The 21,314-nt window shown below is 52.3% G+C and overlaps 1 protein-coding gene across 1 annotated transcript in view; it reads right to left on the minus strand.

The window, feature by feature from the left end:
- Positions 1–21,314, minus strand: part of LOC103191537 (contactin-associated protein-like 5) — a 123,314-nt gene that overhangs the window by 14,788 nt on the left and 87,212 nt on the right. The window contains exons 14-21 of the mRNA XM_042336196.1: positions 20,927–21,083; positions 19,011–19,138; positions 17,119–17,289; positions 16,169–16,387; positions 11,778–12,017; positions 9,377–9,592; positions 4,224–4,357; positions 1,000–1,093 (exon numbers count right to left, since the gene is read on the minus strand). Coding sequence (XP_042192130.1) covers positions 1,000–1,093; positions 4,224–4,357; positions 9,377–9,592; positions 11,778–12,017; positions 16,169–16,387; positions 17,119–17,289; positions 19,011–19,138; positions 20,927–21,083 — 1,359 coding nt within the window. The remainder of the gene's footprint in view (positions 1–999; positions 1,094–4,223; positions 4,358–9,376; positions 9,593–11,777; positions 12,018–16,168; positions 16,388–17,118; positions 17,290–19,010; positions 19,139–20,926; positions 21,084–21,314) is intronic.

The following is a 21,314-nucleotide window of genomic DNA, read 5'->3' on the forward strand; positions in this document are numbered from 1 at the left end:
TGCGCATAGCTCAGTGACTTCCCGCAAACAGCTATGAAGTGGGGGACCAATTTTTATTTGGGGGTGAGTGAGTGAGTTTGTGCGTGGGGGGTGGTGGGGGGAGGTTTTTCAGCCAGGACACCAGGAGAAATAAACTCCCTTCTCTTTTCGAACAGCCCCGCGGGATCTTTAACGTCCACCTGAACAGTCGCAGAAGGGAACACGGTCTCACGTCTCAACCAAAGGACGTGGATTCTGACAACGCAGTCCCCAACCTGACACCCCCACCCCGCACCCCCCACCCCCCCCCCCCAACCCTGGCACTGGACTGGAACATCAGCCTAGACTGCGAGCTAAAAAAAGAAAATCCCGAAATAAACTACAACGAGAAAATAATTCTTTGAGTCACGTTTGATTTCCTCGTTCCGTTCCCCGGCAGCTGCTGTTTGCGCTAACAGGAGACGGAGGTCAATACGCTTCAAACTAATGAGAGAGATTAACAGCTCCGCGAGTGTGAAGTACACAGAAGCTTTTCCGACGGCGTTAAAGAGATGAACTGCGACTTAAAATATTCTTCGCACTCTCGAAAGATCGGCAGATATTTTTAATTGGTTGGGTACGTTGTGGGCGAAACGCGTCGGCCAGTTGTGCACAGCAGTGTCCCAAAAACAGTCGTGGGTTGAGCGGCCAATTCTTTTTAGGTGGGTGGGAGGGGTGTTCCTACTTGCCGAAGGTTTCGTCCCGCCTGGGAATCAAACCCGGGTCCTCTCGCTTGCGAGGCGAGCGCTCTGGACGCAGGGAACCCGACATAATCTGGACTGTGCCTTGTAGAAGCAATAGCCCTCGCATTTGCTACAGCAACTTATCAAGCCTTCGAGACGTCTCGCAGCCCTTCACGGGAAACACGCTGTAAAGTGAAATCCCTCGGTGTGCTTTGCGGGCGAAACGCCGTACGGTGGATTCGCATCGAGCGGGGAAAAAAAATAAGAATAATGGCGTCGTTATACATGTGTCTCTTACCCTGGATTTTGCCCAAGATGAGAGATTTGACGGCATTGAAGTCTGTGTCTGTTGCAGATGGGAGGCTGTGCCTGATGGTAGCAAACTGGTCAATCTGTAAATAATTAAACGGTAGAAATACAATAGGTCACATAAAGTTTATACACTGGCTCTCTTAAGTCTTCCCTGCACAGAATCAATCAAATAGGCAGAGCGGACTATTCTCCTTAGAGGAGAATCGGATCCTTTTAGACTGATTTTCTGTTACAATAATTAATAATTAATAACAACACTAATAATCATTGATATAACGCCTTATTACATTGTTGAGACGTCTCAAAGCGCTTCGCAGGATATTACCGTAAAGGGAATTCGCTGGGTCTTTTGTGGGCAAAGGGGGCAAAGTGATAGGCACTGTATCAAATGCAAGGAGGATTTTAACATGGATTCTATCTCGCCCACCTAACCCAGCAGATTACTCCGCAGCCTTAACAACTCGCTGCCTCACAGATAACCTCTTTGTAAACTGTCTTAACTTGCTGCCCTATGCTGACTGACTAACCGACTAGTGGAAATAATCTCTCCCTCTCGACCCTATCAGGATCCATTATCGTTCAGGTCTCCTAAACGGAAAAGAAAATAAGTCCAGTCAATTTTCCCTGTTCTCTGCACACAGGTCAAACCATTCATCCAAAGGTATCATCCCACTAAATCTCCTCTGCGCTCTCTCCGTAGGTTGGACACCTTTCCAACATCAATCAGTGATGGTACCTGTGCTGTAGATCAGTTTGAAGCACTCCCACAGTTCATGGCACTTGTCCAGCTAGAGCTAGACTAATCCTGCCTGTTAGGGCATTGACGACACGTCACCATCTCAAAGTCTTATTGATGAGATGGGAAGACCAGTCAACCATTAAATCTGTTTTGAGTTGATACAAGTTCTCACTTCGAACCCAAACAGTCCCCGAAGAATATATATTTTGACGTGTTTCCCATTTTACTCACTGATATCAATGGCAAGCTATAATGGTTTCAGCTGGTTAGCCTCCAGCAGTTACGTCAACACACAATCTGGGCTCCCCCCCCCCACCCCACCCCACCCACCACCCGCCAAGCCTTGGCTCTCGTCAACTCTTCAACTTGTATGTTCTCCGTCTCGGTGACGTCATCCGCAGACGTGGGGTCAACTTCTACATGTATGCGGATGACACCCAACTCTACCTCTCTGCCTCAACCCTCGACTCCAGGACCCGCTGCAGTCCTGACAGAATGTCCGTCATGATGAGAGCAAACTTTCGTCAGTTAAACGTCAACGAGACCGAGGCTCTCCTGATTAGCTCCCGTCAGCGCCTCCTCACCTCACTGCGCCAGTCCGGAACCTTGTCCCTCAACTGTCCCTTTCGACCCCACATGCACGTCATGACCCGTTCGCTCTGCCTTCCCCAGTCAATTCCTGGGTTCAATTGCCCTGGCGGGGCGAAAACTTAAGCAGGTTTCCTTACTCCACACGCTATTGGTAAGTAGGAACCCGGTCGTTAGTCGATTGGCGGATCGCTTTCCGAGGGTAATAATCCCTCCAAAAAATAAAATAAAAAAAGGTCATTCAATCCACGAGGGTTTGTGGGCATTCAAAGCGCTTTGAGATGTCTCAACGACGTGATAAGGCGCTGTACCAAATGCGAGGATTATTATTATTATTATTACAGAATGAAAGCGGCTTCCAAACAAAGACTGAATTGAAGAATTTTCCACACGTTCAGATAAGGCAATGAGTCTCCTTTCAGTTTTCCGCAAGTAATGAAGAAATACGCTTAATGTGATTTACCCCAACCTTCCAGTCCTCTTTGATGGCTGCTTGAATCACACTACTGTCACACAAAGCAGCACATCTAATAGCTTTTCCTACCTGAGGATACCAGTCTGTGAGAGTGTCATCGTTCTGGGCTCAGCTTAACATAGTTATTGTCCGCTGACGCTAATTATTGTTGCTCCTTCATCGATGCAGCGCCGCCACACAGCTCCCAATGCGCGCTGACGAGACTATTGGCCTTCAATCGATCACTCGAGACTTCATGTTCTACGTTAAGCCCACGCTTTAGAGGCTGCCTGGCTCAGTCGCTATCCCTCTCGCCTCTGAGTCAACAGGTTGTGGGTTCAAGCCCCAACCCGCCCAAACCCCACCCCCCAAGTCAGGACTTTGAGCTCACGGTCTAGGCTGATGCTCCAATTTTTGTATATTTTGTGGTTGAAACACGGCAGCCAATTGCCCACAAGCAGTCGTGGATCGAACGACCATTTTTTTTGATTCTTTGGAGGGATTGTTAACCCTCGGAAAGCGATCCGCCAATCGACCAACAACCGGGTTCCTACTTACTGCCGGGTAAACAGAGGCGCGTGTGTGTCTGTGTGTGTGTGTGTCTGTGTGTGAGGAGTAAGGAAACTTGCCTAAGGTTTCGCCCGGCCCGGGAATCGAACCCGGGGTCCTCTCGCTTGCGAGGCGAGCAGCTCTGACCGCGCGGTATCTGAACGCGAAGGCCAAGGGTCTTCAAAAGTCAACCCTGCGAGACCAGCGCTGTCGGAAATGGAGAAAGATTGGATCTACAAGAGAATGTACCAGCAGTGGAAATCTCTAATGAATCGGTGGCGATCACTGAGGTTCTTTCACTAACTCCGAGGGATTCTAATTATATTCTTGGCAGAGAGACTAATTGGATACAAGTAACACAGGGATTTGAAACTACATCTTAATGTGGAGCGCGCTTTGATTTGTGCGGTGATTAACGACTGGAACGGGGTTGCTAGGAAGGGTAATTGAGGCCAGGACAATGGACGCATCCGGAAAAAAAACAGCTTTGATGCTGCGGAAGGGAGGTGTAGTGTGTGACAGCCTGGTTCAGCGCTTTCTCTCTCTCTCTCTCTCTCTCTCTCTCTCTCTCGCCTCTGGAGGGTGGGGGGTGGGGTGGGGGTTATGTGTGTGTTGTGGGTCAGAGGTGCCGTGCTTGGGATGAGACGTTAAAGGTCCCGCGGCGCTATTGGAAAAGAGAAGGGAGTTTCTCTCTCTTTCTCTCTCTCTCTCTCTCGATGTCCTGGCCGACAATACCCACCGCCCTCCCCCCCAAATAAAATCGCTCGCTCGCTCGCTCCATGGCTATCTGCGGGACATCCGCCCACAAAATACACGCTCACTCCGCTTTCCGGTACATCCTGCGAAGCTCTTCGAGACGGGATATTCTGGCGCCTCTTACCTGAATGTAGACGTCCTTCCCCTCGCGGTCAATCTTCACGCTGTGAACATGTCCGTCGGCCAGGTTTCTGTGGCCGGCGCTGAAGGAGCACGGACCTTGAGCGTCATCCAGCTTGTAACTGACCTGAAAACTCCCTGCAACGAAAGAGTACATCGAATTCAGCGGCGGAGACACACACACGCAGAGCCCCATGACTGCCGCCCACGGATGTCGTTCTATCCTGTCCCGTTCCGTTTCCTGCTCCTTTTCCTGCTCAAATAAAATCGGCAGCTTGTTCCGCGGCCGTTTGCCGGACGCCGCCGCGCGCCAGCTGTGCCCGCGGACGTACTCCGTTTGGCATTAAATCGCGCGAAGCGCTTTGAGACGTCTCGAAGACGTGAGAAGGCTCCATGTCAGACGCGAGGATTATTATTCGTTAGGAGCGCTTTGAGACATCCCACCGACGTGATTAGGCGCAATATCAGACGCAAGGATTATTGATGGTGGTGAGGTCCCTTTGAATGTCTCTCTCTCATTCTCTCTCTGTCTCTCTCTCTCTCTCTCCTTCTCTCCATCTATCTCAGTTGCTCGGGTCCGTGCCAAACATATTATTGGGTTTCGAGTGTTTAGATTGTTCCCGGTAGTGTCAGCGCCAACAATTTACACCGCGGCGAACTCCAATTTTCATCCAGATGTCGAGGTGAGTTTACCGTAGGCACGGTCGAAGAGGAAGGTCTTCAGGCCCCCGACCGGGCAAGGCATTGAGGGAGAGCGTTCCAGAGTTTCGGGGCGTAGCGGTCGGTGGCGGAACGGAGGGCGCGAGGGACAGCAGGAAGGAGGGGGAAGCCAGTCGAGCGGAGGCAGCGGGTAGCGGGCTGGGGAGTGAGTTAGGTGGGAGAGGTCGGGAGGTGCCAGGAGGTTAGGAGGCACGGTCGACGAGGAAGGTCTTCAAAACGGCCTTGTAGGGGGGCGAGGGAGGCCGAGCGATTGTGGGATGGAGTTCCGAAGCGTTGGGGAGCAGAGAGGCTGAACGAAGAGCAATTAATCTTCTGCCGTGAGGGCATTGACTGACCCCCCCCACCACCATCCCCCACCCCCACCCTCCCCTGCCCCCACTCCGTTAGTTTGGCTTCAGTTGATGTGTGGGTGTCGAGACAGAGAAGAACAAGACATATGGAACCACAGATGCGAGCTGACTCGCTGTCACTGTCTATTGCCTGGCCCGTCGCCTGACGTGCCAGAAACACTCACTCACAACTTCTTGCAGATTGAGACAGTCGAGGATCAGATTGAGCAAATAAAATGTGGTGGGGGGGAGGTGGGGGGTGGGGCTGCCATTCATTTCCTTTTCAAGGGGTAAGGGAGAGGGGATAAGGAGGGAATGGAGGCTCGATGGGGATATAAACACCATCACGGACTATTGGGCCGAATGGCCTGTGTCCATGCTTTGTCATTCTAAGTCATAGAATAATAATAATAATGATAATAATAATCCTTACTTTCGTTTCACTTCAGGGGGACGTCTCAGAGCTCAACGCTTCACGGAGCGAAGGCGAACACAGCAGCTGTGGAGTCAAGTGAAGCGACGCGAAGCACGGCAGCGTCCCCGCAAACAGCCGTGGGTTGAGCGACCAGATTATCATTATTATTATTAGAGGGATTGATAGCCCCCTGAAAAGCGATCCGCCAATCGACTAGCAACCGGGTTCCATCGGCGGGTTTTGGAAGAGAACTCGAGGGACCGTTGCAGCGATCGCCGGTGCGTCAAGGTGCGGCGTTAGGCACGGTGTGCGCGACGAGCAGCCGTTTCGTTTCATTTCTCGCGCAATACTAATTTGGGGGCGTTTATTGGAAATCGAGTGAGTTGTCCCCCGTTTCCGGAGCCTGGAAACTTACCCCAAGGTAAGTTCGCGCGTCCATCTACCCTGCAGGAGTAGCAACAGCAACAGCAGCAACAGCAGCAGCAACACATCGCTTGACATTTGATGCAGTTTCTTGTCTCACCGGCTGCCGAGTTCCGCCCGCGAAGTACCCGGTCGCCTCCGCTTGACGCTATGCTCTGCGGAGCGCTTCGAGACGTCTCGAGGCTGATGACTACCACGTATGCGCGTGTTGTAACCACTCTCGTCAAAGCTGCATTATTATTATTATTAGTGTTGCTGTTGCTGCGGCTGTTGTTAAAGTGTAGTGACTGTGTGTTTCCAAGTCTCGACGTGGGGGTGGGCGCGGGGGGGGGTTTGATTCAGAAGCGAGAGAGAGAGAGAGAGAGGAGAGAGAGAGGGAAAGAGAAAGAGAGCGCTATCGACTGAGCCAGACCGACACACGCACAGGATAACATCTCGCAGCATCTGATTGCTTGATGGTGAAAAATTGGTGAGAAACTTTACTTCTCTCTCTCTCGCTCTCTCTCTCTCTCTCTCGCTCTCGCTCGCTGGGTCTGTGTCCTGTTTCCACGATGACCGAACGGCAGCCGAAAACCTTCTCAACATCTACATCCCTCCGACCGAGCGAAGGTACGACTTCCATCTCGAGGAGCTGCGGGAGCGAAGGAGCAACAGAGGCTCCGGGAAGCGAGGTGGGGAAGCCGGATCTGACTCAGGCCTTCATCAAAAAAGAAATATTCTACGATTGCCCCGAATCCGGCGCTTCACCTCAATATCGAACGGTGTGGGATGACAATCTGCGTCCGAGAAAAGCCGCGATACCGTGGCTCCCTTCGAAGTAACGTTCGAGTCCGAAACCGCTCCCGAGTGGAGGAAGAAAGACGGGTTGATTTGATCGGTGGTGTCTCATGAGGATAACAAGGAAGGGGGTTGGTTGGTGGGGGCGCGGGGGGCGGGCGGGGGGAGATCGGGAATTGGATTCCCCCGGGGAACAGCGCAACCATCACCGCTGTCGCGGATGATGGCGCTGAAGATATTGACCCGGTTTGGGGTTACGTTACCAGAATGTCTGATGACAAAGGCCCCCGAGGGGTTCGGCGAGAGAGGCTGTCAGCCTTCTGACAGAGTCAGAAGGTTGTGAGTTCAATACCAAACCCCCCCCCCACCACCACCACCACCCCATGCGCCAACTCCTTCGCCGCCGCCCCCCCACCACCTCTACATCGGGGACTTTGAACTCAAACAGTGCAGGTTGATGCTTCAACGGGGAAGGGCTGCATTGCTGGAGGTACCATCCTTCAGGTGAGATGAGATGAGATAAGAGACGCCGGGTTCGTTTCCCGGGGAGAACGAAACTTTGGGTGAGTTTCCTTACTCCGCACGCACGCCTCTGGTTACTCCAGCAGTCAGTAGGAACCCGGTTGTTAGTCGATGGGCGGATGGCTTTTCCAGGGAGGGAATAATCCCCTCCAAAAAAACAATTTTATGGACGCTTCACAGGAATTACTGCGAAATGGATCGACCGAGTGTTCTGTAGGCGAACTGCGGCAGACAGCGTACGCGCAGAAATGTCCCACAAACAGCCACGGAGTGAGTCACCAATTGCGATTGGCGGTCAGGGACAGCGGGAGAGAGAGAGAGAGAGAGAGAGAGAGAAAGAAAGAGAGAAAAACTCCCTTCTCTTTTTGAATAGCGCAGTGGGATCCGTAACGTCGACCTGAACGGGCAGACGGGACCCTCGGTTCAACGTCTCATCTGAACGATGGCGCATTTTTTTGCGGAGGGATTATTACCCCCGAAAAGCCATCCGCCAATTTGACCGATTATCGACCGGGCTCCTACTTTACTGCCGGGCAAACCGAAGTGCGTGGAGCAAGGAAACCTGCCTAAGGTTTCGCCACAATCCCTTATCCCGGGCCCTCCTCACCCCAGGAAAGAATCCTCGCATTCCATACGGCACCGGACAGGACCTCGCGGACCGCGGCCGAGCACGTGCGGCGGCCGGCAAACCGCGCCCGACAGAGCGAGGCAAAACCAGCCGCGGCCGATTTCCCTCGGGAACGTTCTCGGCAGCCGTCGCGTAAGTCCCCGCTGTTTGTTCGAGGCTATTAAGAAAGGAAAGGCGCAGAGTGTCGAGCTGGGAAGCTAAACAAATTGAACTCTGGCTCCAGCGATCAGCTGCAGTGTAAAATAATATCGCACTTTAGACTGTCAAACTGAAGGATTAAGCCAGTCTAACTTGATTCATCAGCTCCAGACATGACTGACGTGTCAGTGACATTTCCGACAGAAGACAACTCAAGTCCGGATTTGCCGTCAGAATTCAAGAAAACACGCAGTGTTGATAAATTAAGCCTTTCACCGACTGTGCCACAAAAAATAACCTTTTTACGAATTAAATATTAATGCGCGCCTTTATAAATATTACATTGGGACGGGGAAGAAAAAACACGCGCACCTCATGAATCTTGGCCGTCAATCAATAGTGGGAAAGTGCATTTGGGTCACGGGAAAGTTTGGCCGTGTTCGACTTGTTTTTAATCTCTATTTGTGGGGCTGTGATGATGATGGTGATAATAATAATGATGATGATAATCCTTGCATTTGATATAGCGCCTTATCACGCTGTTGAGACGTCTCAAAGCGCTTCACGGGATATATTGTAAAGTGGAGTGATTGTATGGTTTGTGGGCGAAACGCGGCAGCCGATTGCGCACTGCGGCGATGCCCACAAACAGCGGTGGATTGAAGCGACCAATTTCTTTTTGTTATTTCTTTTTGAAGGACTCATTACTCCCGGAAAAGTCATCCGCCAATCAATTGATGATCAGGTTCCTACTTACTGCTGGATAAACGGAGGTATGTGGAGTAAGGAAACTTGGGACGTCCTCCTGACGTGAAAGGCGCTCTATAAATGGAATCTTGTTGTTGTTGTTGTTGTTGCCTAATGTTTCGTCCTGCCCGGGAATCGAACCCAGGTCTCTCGCTTGCGAGGCGAGGGCTCGAACCACTGAGCTACAGGAACTTCAAGATGGGGAAGGTGGAGGGACAGAGGGAGAGATTTCCAGAGTTTCGGGGTATAGTACTTAGGGGCAGAACCAAACTGGGAGGTAGACAGATATTTGCGGAAGGCGAGGGGGGAAGAGGGTGGGTGGGGCGATGGCGGAGAAAAAGGAAGGGAGATGGGATTAAAAAGAACGGCCATGATCTGATAAAGCGGTGGAACAGGCTCGGTGGGCTGAATGGCCTCCCTCCTGTGCCAGACAAGTGCGCGGTTGTGCGGAGACTTACCGTTGTTGGACAAGGTCACGGCTATATATTCCCGGCTGTGGGAATTAACGTAGAGCAGCACGGCGGGCGTCTGGGCGGTCCGAAAACTCAAGGCGATGTTCTCGCCGGCCAGGGTGGGGGCCGGGGACTGGGGGGAGGGGAGATCACTGGCGTTTTTGAGGGGTTCCTGCATGGTGTACCTCAGTGACGTGCCCGGCTCGAAGAGGGCTGAGATCTCTGAAACAAAGGAGGGAACAACCAAATGTCAGAGCTTCTCCGGTGAGCTCCTCCGCTGGTCCGTCCGGCGAGAATTCCCCGTGACAATTTATTATTATTAATAATAATAATAATGGCTCACGCAAGGCACGGTCGAAACCACTTTGGCGGTGTGTCCTGTGAAGCGCTTCGACAGGGCCGTAAAAGTGGAGCGACTGTGTGTTTTCCGGGCCGAGGACGGGGGGCGTGGGAGAGAGAGAGAGAGAGAGAGAGAGAAAGTCCCTTCTCTTTTCGAGTAGCGCCGCGGGATCCTTAACGTCCACTTGAACAGGCGCAGACGGGGAGCTCGGTTTAACGTCTCGGCCGAAGGACAACTCAACACACTCGCGCGCGCGCGCCCGCGCACACACACACACACCGACACACGCACCCACCCACCCGCCCCCAGCGCTGCGCTGGAGCCTCAGCTTAGACTGCGCGATTCCGAGAGAGAGAATGAGCGGCCGGAACGGCGAGATAGTAAGAGCCCAAATCGCTGGCCTCGTTGGACCTACAAGTTGCCCGAGCCTTCATCTCTCTTTAAATCGCAGCGGAGAAGGCCGATAGGAAGCAAAGCAACTTTAATAAATCAGACCGTGTATGGCTCCCCCCCCCCCCCCGACTGTCCAGCCAATTTCCTTTAAAAGATAGGAACTTGTAGAATGAATTTGCTCGGATTCTGGACCTGAACTTTTTTCTTTGACATGAAACATTTTGAGACCCCCCACACCCCCCCCCACACCCCCGACGAATTCACCGAGGTTTTTTTGCCAGCCTCGTGGCTCTGCGTCGCTCTCTCGGTCTCAGTGCGGACGTCATTAAGACGAGCGATTAAAAAGCTGAGTTTGATATCAGCGCAATCTGTTAGTTTTCTTGCGGCCGGAGATTATTCTCTCTGTTCTGCGTTGGGGAGCGCAGGTGCGTTGCCGGACATCTCTCCTCGCGCTTCTGATGGCAGGCTGTGCGGTTTTAGCTGGTCGGGCTCCAGGAGTCACCCCAACGCACACCCTAAGGCTCCCCCTCAAATCCGGCCGGCGTGCGGGTGGAGTTTCCGAGGCGCATTGGTTAGAGCGCTCGCCTCGCGAGCCGGAGGACCCGGGTTCGATTCCCGGGCAGGGAGGAAACCCGAGGCAAGTTTCCTCACTCCGCACACGCGTCCCTGTTTACCATCAGTAAACAGGAACCCGGCTGTTAGTCGACTGACTGCGTATTTTGTGGGCGCAATTGGCTGCCGCGTTTCGCCCCACACAATACGCAGTCAATTCACGTTACAAGCAAATCCCGTGGAGCGCTTTGAGACGTCTCGAAGGACGCGATAAGGCGCAAATGCAAATGCAAATGCAAGGATTACTGTTATCATTACGTTGTTAGAAATCTGCGAACTTAAGAGAACAGAAGGGGGAAAAGAAACAAAGCTTTGATTTCGGGACACTCGTGATCGTGAGAGGCGAAAGGAATTTGAATTGCTGGTTGTGCTTCGACCGGAGATCAGTTCCTGGCGAGTAAACTGAGTTTTACTGCGAAAGCAATTTGCAGCAGTTTTGCTTCTGAAAGAGAGCATATCATTGACAAACAAGGGAATGATCCCTTGTTAATCTTAACTTGAAACAGCCTCGTCCCGCAAAAGATCTCCTTGCGGAGATAAATATTTATGCAGCGGGAAAGTGAAGTGAACGCGCTGCTATTATTGGATTAGTGTTCGAATAAATCATTTCCGTAAAGCAATAAAGTGCTATGAAATCTTTCCTTGTCCTTTCTGATTTGCCGAGCGGAATGCAAACTCTTGCAAAAGAGTTGTTTGTGGCAAACAGCCTTCTCAGCTTTAATTCCTCCCGCGCCAACATTCGGATCATTTGTTTGGCCTCACGTTGAGGTCTTCGTAGTTATTAGTATTATTATTATTATTATTGTCATTATTATTATTGCGATTGTTATAATTATTGCCATCGCTATTTGTATTGTGATTATTATATTAATATCCTTTTCATTACTACCTTAATGTTATTGCCATTATCAAGTGTGTACAAGCATAGATTATTATTGTCATTAATAATGTCTATGCGTTTATTATATTATTCTCATCATCAAATTACTACTATAATCATATTATTATCATCGTACTGTCATTCTAATTACTCGTGGTCGAGGCTGGACTTGAACCGCTCACCTGCCTTACAGAAGGGCCCGTTGTACGGGGACTGGCTGCAGTCACAGGAGTACCCGCTGGGCCTCTCTGTACACCGGCCCCCGTTGTGGCACAGACTGCCGTAGCTGCTGCAGTGCCCCGGGCAGCCGGCCGTTACCCCGGGGGTCACTGTGGCTCGCTCCTCCAGGTCCAGGCTCGCCCCGTTCAGCCGCACGGACCGGATACAGCCCAGGAAACCCCTCTGCCTCGAGGCCGTCCCTCCTGGGGTGGGGGGGGGGGGGGGGGGGAATCACATTCACAAGTGTTAAGGCGACGTTCACAAAATAATAATAATAATAATTATTGATAATAATAATTACGACCCTTGAATTTGACGCAGCGCCTCATCACCTCTTCGAGACGTCTCCAAGCGCTTCACGGAGTATTCTGCGAAGTGCAGTGACTGTGTGTTTGGCGGGCGAAAGGCGGCAGCCAATTGCTCACGGCAGCATCCCCCGCGAACAGCCGTGGATTCTCGTTGAGCGAACCTTAAGCACAAAGCTCCCTCTCTCTTGCGAAGCATGCGGGTACTTCTAGCGCTCGCAAAAGGCTAAGGCGCAGCGATTGACGCCCTCTATTACAGATCCTACCTTCATTGATCCCTTCAGCCATCCTAACGCTTTTCCAAATGCATTTTCCTCGTGACAGTCCACCACTCTCTCCCCCCCCCACCCCCCCCCACCCCTCGCCCCCTCCAGCCGCCCTCCCCTTGATAAGAGATGTCAATCTCTGGCTCGGTCAGCAGAGCTCAGTCCAACATATTGGGTTAACGGAGCAGAAACTCGACCGTCCAGTTTCCTTGCCGTTGATGAAGTGGTTGTTATTATCATACACCTATATCGTCAAAGCGTCTCCAGGCGCTTCAGGTGCTTTAAGGTGTAGCGACTGGTGTATTTTGTGGGTGAGCACGGCGGCTATTTTTGCTCACGGAGACGTCCCACAGACAGCCCTGAAGTGGGTGAACGGTTTTACCCGACGGGGACTCTCAGCCAGGACACAGCGCGCGAGAGAGAGAGAGAGAGAGAGAGAGAGAGAGAAACTTCTCCTTCTCTTTGCGAATAGCGCGAAAAGGATCTTTGACATCCACCTGGACAGGGCACAGACTTGGTTTAACGTCTCAACTGTAGGATTCAGGTCCTCAACACTGGACCGAATACGTCTGTGGAGATGTGGCAATGGGAGTTCTGAAGCAGATCATAGCTAAGGCAGACGTGAGAGCCTATTTGTTGATCGTTACACCTTGCTTATTAGACAAAGTGGATATCCATCCATCTTCATTAGTGCGTCACTTGTACTCGGCGTTGCAAAGACGCACTGGAGACTCCTTCACGCGCTAATGTCAGCAGTTATCAAAGGTAGGATATGGACGGAGGTTTACAACAGTCTTAAAGGGAAGGGAGCGGAGGATAATTGTACGGGGGGGAGAGAAGGCAAGGGGTGCGCAGGGCGAGGCGGTGGGCAGACCAAAATGGCTGCCTGCCCATTGGCACCAATTGAAAAGAGATCAGATAGAAACCATGTCCATCGCTGGATGGACTCCTGCTCTTCCAATAAGTGCAACAGCAAGGTCACTCTAAGAGCAAGTGTACCACGTCTTGACCAGTATTCCCGGGCGGGTCGGGTCAGGGCGAAACCTTAGGCAAGTTTCCTTACTCCACACACACAAACACACACACACACACACGCGCGCGCGCACGCACGCCTCTGTTTACCCAGCAGTAAATTTCTAAATAAATGCTAATAATTTGGTCACTCAATCCACGCCTGTTTGTGGGATGGTCGTGCGCGCAATTGGCTGCCGCGGCGATTCGCCCACAACTATACAGATGATCCATTTCACAGTATACGCTGGCGAAGCGCTTCGAAACGTATCAACGACGCGATAAGGCGCTGTATCAAATGCAAGGATTATTATTATTAATACTGTTAACAATATTAAATCCACCCGTGGCTCTGCTCCTTATTTGCCCACCACCGCGTTTGCCCACCACCGCGTCACCGCCGGGGCAACTTAAATCAATCTCTAGCGCTGCTACTCCTGTGAAAAAGGAACCTGCAATGTAATCATACTTCTGAATTATGTCGCTTTGCACACACTCGTGACCTGCGTCGGTGGCTTCAGACACAGGAGCACGTTTTACTCAAACGGCTGAACGTTCCGTCGTGGCACAGCAGAGATGCAGATCGATTCGCTTCGGCGCTTTGAGTGGAAAGTTCGGTTTACACGAACCGCCTTTCCCACATCGCCGCTACGTTTTTCTCTGATGTACGTACACGTCTCGCAAAGGTAACCAAACGAGACAGCCGGCCCAGAGAGAGAGGTAAGGGCGGTGTCCCCTCGGAGCTGAGCTGGCTCTGCTGTGACCCGTTGGACGACAGAACGTGGGTATCGAGCAATGACTCTGTTGACGGTCTCTCCAGTCTGGTTCCTGAGCCAGGAGGGTCCTCAGCTTTCCAGAGCACTCTCTGCTGATGGCAGCACCAGCCCGGCCTGGCCCGTCGGCAGGACCTGGTGCGGTAGAGTGGGTGGATTCCTGCTCCTTGGTTTCTGTTAACCCCGCAAGCCCAAGCCCTGGTCCTCGCTGCGGGGAGCTTGCCAGGCAACAACAACAACGACAAGATTCCAGTTATAGAGCGCCTTTCGCGTCGGGAGGACGTCCCAAAGCGCTGGACACAAGATTGGTTTGGGTGAAGAAACCTCTCTGGCTCATGGGTCACACGACCCACTACCGTTTTGTGGGGACTCCGCTGTGCGCAATTGGCTGCCGGGTTTCCCCCGAAAATACGCAGTCAGTTCACGTCACAGGATATCCCGCAAAGCGCTTTGAGACGTCTCGACCGCGAGAAAAGGAGCTCTATCAAATGCAAGGATTATTATCACCATTATCTGACTTCATCCTTCTAGCACACCCACCCTACCACTCAATCCCCCCCTCCCCTCCCCTCACCCCCCACCCCACCCCTCCAACACCTCATCAAGCTGCTTCATAAACGATTCCCAATATCCTCACCTCTACCGTAAAGGTAGAGGCGTAAGGAAGGCGGAGAGCAGGTGGCGGAGATTAAAAAAAAAAGCAACACAAGTTTTTATCTCTCGTTGTAGATGTCACAGTCCAGTCAAACCCTTGAGACGCATCGCTCAACAGTCGTACGAGCGAGTGGAGTGTTGGGCCGGTCTTTATGACTCCGCCCGGCTGTTAGAGCCAACGTTTTACTGCCACAGCAAGACTTCCCTGCCGTTAAAGAGAGAGGACTTTAAGCAGCGGATTGCAGTGTGTCCTATCAAGTGCTTGCGCTCATACGAGTGTCTCTAGGGTTCAATTCGCTTCTCTTCCCCAACGTTGCATTTATGCTCATTGTTAAGCGCTGGGGCTGCTGTTCCTTCTTTATCTAAGGCATGGTTACCCGAAGCAACGACTACAGGCTGCGTTGAGTTTTTTTTTTGGGGGGTGGGGGGGAGGGGGGTGGGGGCGACGTCTCGACGATGGGTGCCTCACGCACGCGGGGAACGCGCGATCTGGTTTGGATGCTCTTAAGCGCGGCGACGTGGGTTTCCACGGGTGTCAGACACCCGGCTGACACCCCCCCCCCCCCACTCCCACCAAAAAAAAATGACTTCGCTGTTGATTTAGGCTTGTTGTATCCTTCAATCCCTTCCTGATCCAGACAAACATCAAGGTGCCCCTTAATCCCATTTAGATTGTCTTTTTCAATGTGATTCCTCGGCAATATTTGTAGCACTTTTATTACCGTTTGGGCACAACGATGGCCGTCTTTTCTTCCCGACTCTTAAACTAGTGTCGATTGATATGTAAGCCTCCCCTCACCCCCAACCCCTAATTGTCGGCCTGAACACCGGAGAAGCTCTTTTCTCTTTCCCGATAATGCCGTGGGATCCTTAACGTCTGCCCGAACAGGGCACTGATGGGCACCTCGGTTTGACGTCTCATCCGGAGGACGGCACCTCCGATAATAATAATAATAATAATAATAATAATGATAATTCCTGCGTTTGATACAGCGCCTTGTCACGTCGTTGGGACGCCTCAAAGAGCTTCACAGGATATACTGTAAAGCGCAGTGACTGAGAAGAGATTTGATCCCCGGAAGAGACCGCATTTGAAACGCAAGCGCCAAACAATGCAAGTTGTTGTAGTTACTGCTATTGTTACTACTACTACTACTACTACTAATAATAATCCATACGGCGCCTTATCAGGTCTTCGAGACGTCTCGAAGCGCTTCACGGGATTGTATCGCGAAGTGAATCGACTGCGCGTTGCGCGGTTGGAGTTGACTGAACTTGAGAGAGAGAGGCAACGCAACAGCGGGGGTGGGGGTGGGGGTGGGGGTGGGGGCAAGCCAAGCCTTACCTACGAACAGCTGGCTGTTGAGCTGCAAGTGGATGTGCCCGTCAGCGGGGGCTTTCTGGGATCTCCGCGGCAGGTTGTCTACTCGGAGCGAGGCCTCTTTGACGTTCCGTTCTGCCTCCACGTAATGCCACTGGTTGTCGTTCAGTTTGGTGCGCGATTTGACCGCCACCTCCAGCAAACCGTTTCCCACGTCGAAGGACAGCATCACTTCTACCGGGGCTGGGGAAAAAAACACACACACGCACACACGCACCGCACACGCAGACACGCACCGCACACACAGACACGCACCGCACACACAGACACATACACACACACACACAACACGTGGAGAATTGAAGACGGTTGCTCTTTCTCATTCTCTCTCTGTGTTTGTGTCTCTCTCTGTGTCTCCGACAATGTAACCCCCCCCACCCCCCACTCCCTCCAGCCCTGCATTGGTGCGTCAGCTTAGACTGTGTGATTCCAAGTGGAAGTGGGGTGGGGTGGGGTGGGGTGTGGTGGTGGTTGGGGCTCGAACCCACAACCTTCTGACTCGGAAGCGAGAGCGTTAGCGGCTATGCCGGACGGTGACCTGAACCCAGTGGTCTGGCAGGGGTGGGGGGGGGATAGGGGAAGGGGGAGGGGGAGGAGAGGGTAGAGCAGGGGGCCAGACGATTGTGGGGAGGAGGGACCCCACTCACAGTTGAGGGAAGAGGAGGGGAGAGGGTTGGGGTGCAGGCTACGGGGGTTGGGGGTTGGGGTGAGGAGGCACCTGAACCCCATTAACAGTTGAGGGAGGAGGGGAGAGTTGAGGGCGAGGGTTGGGGTGCAGGCTACGGGTGATGGGGGTTGGGGTGAGGAGGCACCTGAACCCCATTAACAGTTGAGGGCGGAGGGGAGAGTTGAGGGAGAGGGTTGGGGTGCAGGCTACGGGTGATGGGGGGTTGGGGTGAGGAGGCACCACTCACAGTTGAGCTGGAGCCTGATGAAGTCCTTGATGCCCAGGTTCTCCAGGAAAACGCCCGAGGAGGCGGTGGTCTTGAAGAAGAAGGAGATGTCGGCGCTGAGCTCGCCGCGGAAGGTGGGGAAGTGCAGGTACGAGGAGCCCGAGCTGAAGGAGGCCGCGTTCCAGTAGCTTCCTGTGCGGGCGGGAAGTCAGGTCATCAGCGCCGACGACGACAACGACAACAACAACAACGACGACAACAGCAGCAACAACAACTTGCATTTACACAGCGTCCCCTCGCGCAGGGCAACATCGTACTGGAGCATCAGCCTCGATCGTGAGCTCCAAGACCTCTTCCGACGCGAGGGCTTGAACCCACAAACTTCTGTCTTGGAGGCCAGAGTGCCAGTGACTGAGCCAGGCTGACAACAACAACAACAACAGCAGCAGCAGCAGCAACCACCACAACAATTTGCATTTATATATAGCGCCCTTCAGGTAAGGCAGCGTCTCGGAGGGCTTAACAGTGACCGAGCTGGGCGTCGAGCAAGGGGTGAGGGAGGGAGGGAGGGAGGAAGGTAGGACTGAAGGAAGGAAGGAAAGAAGGAAGGTAGGACGGAAGGAAGGAAGGAAGGAAGGAGGGAAGGAAGGAAGGAAGGAAGGAAGGAAGGAAGGAAGGAAGGAGGGAGGGAGGGAAGGAAGGAAGGAAGGAGGGAAGGAAGGAAGGAAGGAAGGAAGGAAGGAAGGAAGGAGGGAAGGAAGGAAGGAAGGAAGGAAGGAAGGAAGGAAGGAAGGAAGGAAGGAAGGAGGGAAGGAAGGAAGGAAGGAAGGAAGGAAGGAAGGAAGGAAGGAAGGAAGGAAGGAAGGAAGGAAGGAAGGAAGGAAGGAGGTGACCATGGATGATTAGACCCCTGAAATCATCGGGGACCAATTTCTAGACGAGCGAAGATTTATTCACTCGAAATAAGCTGCAATTCATCTGTGGGCTTCAAGGTGTCTAAACACATTCCCCCAACTTTGCACCGGGGTCTCTGGGGGTGGGGGGTGTGTGTGTGTGTGGGGGGTGTGTGGGGGGTGGGGGGGGGTTACCCTGAATACATACTGAAACGATGTATTTGCCAAATAAATTGAGGACCAACACACAAACAATCAAAGCGAATTGAAGTCATAAAAATGTAAATGGTTTGCCGCTGAGGGTAATACAATTTAAAATGCACATATTTACCTTTTTTTGTCTCACACACACTGTCCAAGAAGCGAAATGAGTTTCTTTCGCTCTCTCTGTGTGTCTCTCTCTCTCTCTTATGTCTCTGTCTCTCCGTCTCTGTGTCTCTGTCTCTCTGTCTGTCTCTCTCTCTCTCTCTCTCTCTCTCTGTCCGGGCCAACAATTCCTCCAGATTAAAAATTAGTCGTTTGCGGAAAGCTGCTGAGTCCAAATCGCCCACAAATCGCACCCCGTCACCCCATTTTATAGCGTACCTTGTGACGATGTGATAAGGTGCTGTATCGAATGCGAGGATGATGATGATTATTATTATTATTATCATATTTCTGATCACGGGACAGATTTCAGATCTTTTGGCAAAAGAGGGGAAAAGAGGAGAAGTGAGGGGTTACGATCTGGATCCCACGGCCTGAAAGGATTGGTGGGAACGGATTCAATAGTAAGTTTTAAAAGGGAATTGGATAGGTACTGGCGAAGGAAAAATTTGTTGGGCTATGGGATGAGAGCGGGGGAGGGAGTGGGGCTCTTTGGGCTGATCTTTCGAAGAGCTGGCACAGGTACGATGGGCCGAATGGCCTCCTTCTGTGCTGTAGGTAACCACGGGTCCCGATCCCTGACCGTCCAGGGCCTTGGGACGTCCTCCCGACGCGAAAGGCGCGATCCAAAATGTAATTTGGGTTTGTACTTACTGTCACCGTAGCAGCGAAGGGGTCCCAGCTTGTACGCGGCTTCCGAGTTGGTTCTGTTGATGTCCCCAATGTGAATGCGAGTCACCGGCAAGTGGTCTTTGTAGGAGAGCAGACCGGAGTCACTCGTCCTACCAACAGTTAGAATGAACGTGTAAAATGCCAGGCACGTAAAGGAGCATCGATATCACATTGAGTCAAGCATTGTAAAGAAGAATAGTCCTTGCCTTTCACACCGCCCCTTATCGCGTCATTGAGACGTCCCAAAGGCCTGCGCAGAATACACGGTAAAGTGGATTGATTGTGTGCTTTGTGGACGAAACGCGATTGGGCGCACACGGCGGTGTCCCCCAAACACTCGTGGATTCAACGGCTATGTTACTTTTTGTTGGATAATAAAGGATTATTATCCCCGGAAGGCGCTCCGCAGATCGACTAACCACCGGGTTCCTACTCACTGCTGGGTAAACGCGTGAGGAGTAAGGGTACTTGCCCGAGGTTTGGCCCTGCCCGCTCGGGAATCGAACCCGGGGTCCTCTCGCTTGCGAGGCGAGAGCGCTCTCACCCACTACGCCACAGGGCTCCACAATCCACAGCAACATCCCATCATCCTGTCCTCCCCCCACCCGCCCCCGCTCTCATCTCTTCGCCCCTCCCCTCGCGATGAGAGAGGACTCAAACAGAAGTAACCCAAAAAGACTATTTTTTTCCCATTAAATTTGAGCAGTTCTGGTCTCTTGCGCAAATTGCACGATATCGATTGGTATTGTTGTGAGCAATTCCTGCTATGTAGCAACTAAATAGGGTTTGGCTCGTGGGATGGTGAGGCTTACAGCGTTACAAGAAAACCTCATGAAAAACGCTCTCCCAATTGTGATTCAGCCCAGCACAACCGGTTGCATTTTTTGTTGGTGGGGAGGGGTGCGGGGGTGAAAAATTGGGTCTCTCTGGTTAAGTTTCTGACGTTGAAGCAAGGAAAAAAAATCGATGTAAATAATACAAGCTGGAAAATAAAACAGCCTGGTCTGGAGGGAATGGGGACGATGTCTGAATACACACTGTGAATGACGTGCATGATTTATAAAAGTTTGGGAGCTTTGTTTGTTTGTTGTCGGCCACGGGTTCGAGACAGCGACTGAAATTTATCTCTGCTTCGACGAAGCGTTCTGCTATCTCAATGCCGTTCACGCTTTGCACTCTGCGAATCTTAATTGACAATCTGCGATTAAAGGTGCCACCCGGGAATTTACTGTGTTAACTGTACGATGTGTCGGTCTGGCTCGGTTCAATCATGAATAATAATAATCCACGCGCGTGACACCGCGCTTTTTCGCTCGACGTCTCAAAGCGCTTCACAGAACAGACTGTAAAGCGAATTGACTGTATATTCGCGGGCGAAACGCGGCGGCTCAGCTGTTTGGTCGATTGGTGGATGGCTTTGCTGGGGTGGTGGGGGCGGGGGGGTGTGGAGGTGAAGAACCTCATCAGAAAAAAAATGTGGTGACCCTCAATCCGCGGCTGTTTGTGGGACGTTGCTGAGCGCAATTGGCTGCCACCTTTCGGCCCACAAAATACCGATAGGGTGTCAGTCCTCCTTGGAGAGATCAGCCGTGGAAAGGAGCCAAGATAAGAACAAGCAACACGGACGCCAGTAACCTCGGGAAACCCCGCTACGCAGCCTCGAAAATGTTCAGGTCCCAAAGAAATCTCTGTTGCCCGGGGGGGGGGGGAACCAACCAAAATGGCTGCTTGAGAGCCTCTGGTCCTTCTACCCTGACCCAGAGGGACAGACCGTTGCCTGGAGCAGGGCAGGTCGCCTCCGCCTTCTGTTGTTCCCGTAAAAGTGTTCCAGTTTTTCTTTTTCGTTCGAGAGAAACGAAATGTTTTGCGCCTCGAATCGAATCGAACCTTTGACCTACCAGGTCTCCCCATCGGCATCGCAGTTGCAGAGATGTTTGGCATCCGCGCAGTTTCCCTCCAGTCCGCAGGCGCACTGCCGGACTCCAGGCCTCGCGCCGCCCCAGTAGGTCTGCTTTTCGTTGGTCCTCCCGATCCACCATGTGAACGGTGTCCCACCTAGCGAGGGGGAGAAGGAGGGGGAGGTTTGGGGGGGTAAAGAAAGACAGATCAAAGTTTTCCCTTCCAGCAGATGGTAGAGCGCTCCGAGACACTGCCCAGCACAAGGCGAGCTGAATTAAATGCAAGTTGTTATTGCCGATAACATCACCGCCACGTTTTTAACCCTCCGCCCCTTGTGTGCATGTCCCTGAATGTCCAGCGCCTTGGGGTGTCCTCCTGACGTGAAAG

The sequence above is a fragment of the Callorhinchus milii genome, unplaced genomic scaffold (assembly GCF_018977255.1).
Source record: "Callorhinchus milii isolate IMCB2004 unplaced genomic scaffold, IMCB_Cmil_1.0 Scaffold6, whole genome shotgun sequence".
Classification (NCBI taxonomy): domain Eukaryota; kingdom Metazoa; phylum Chordata; class Chondrichthyes; order Chimaeriformes; family Callorhinchidae; genus Callorhinchus; species Callorhinchus milii.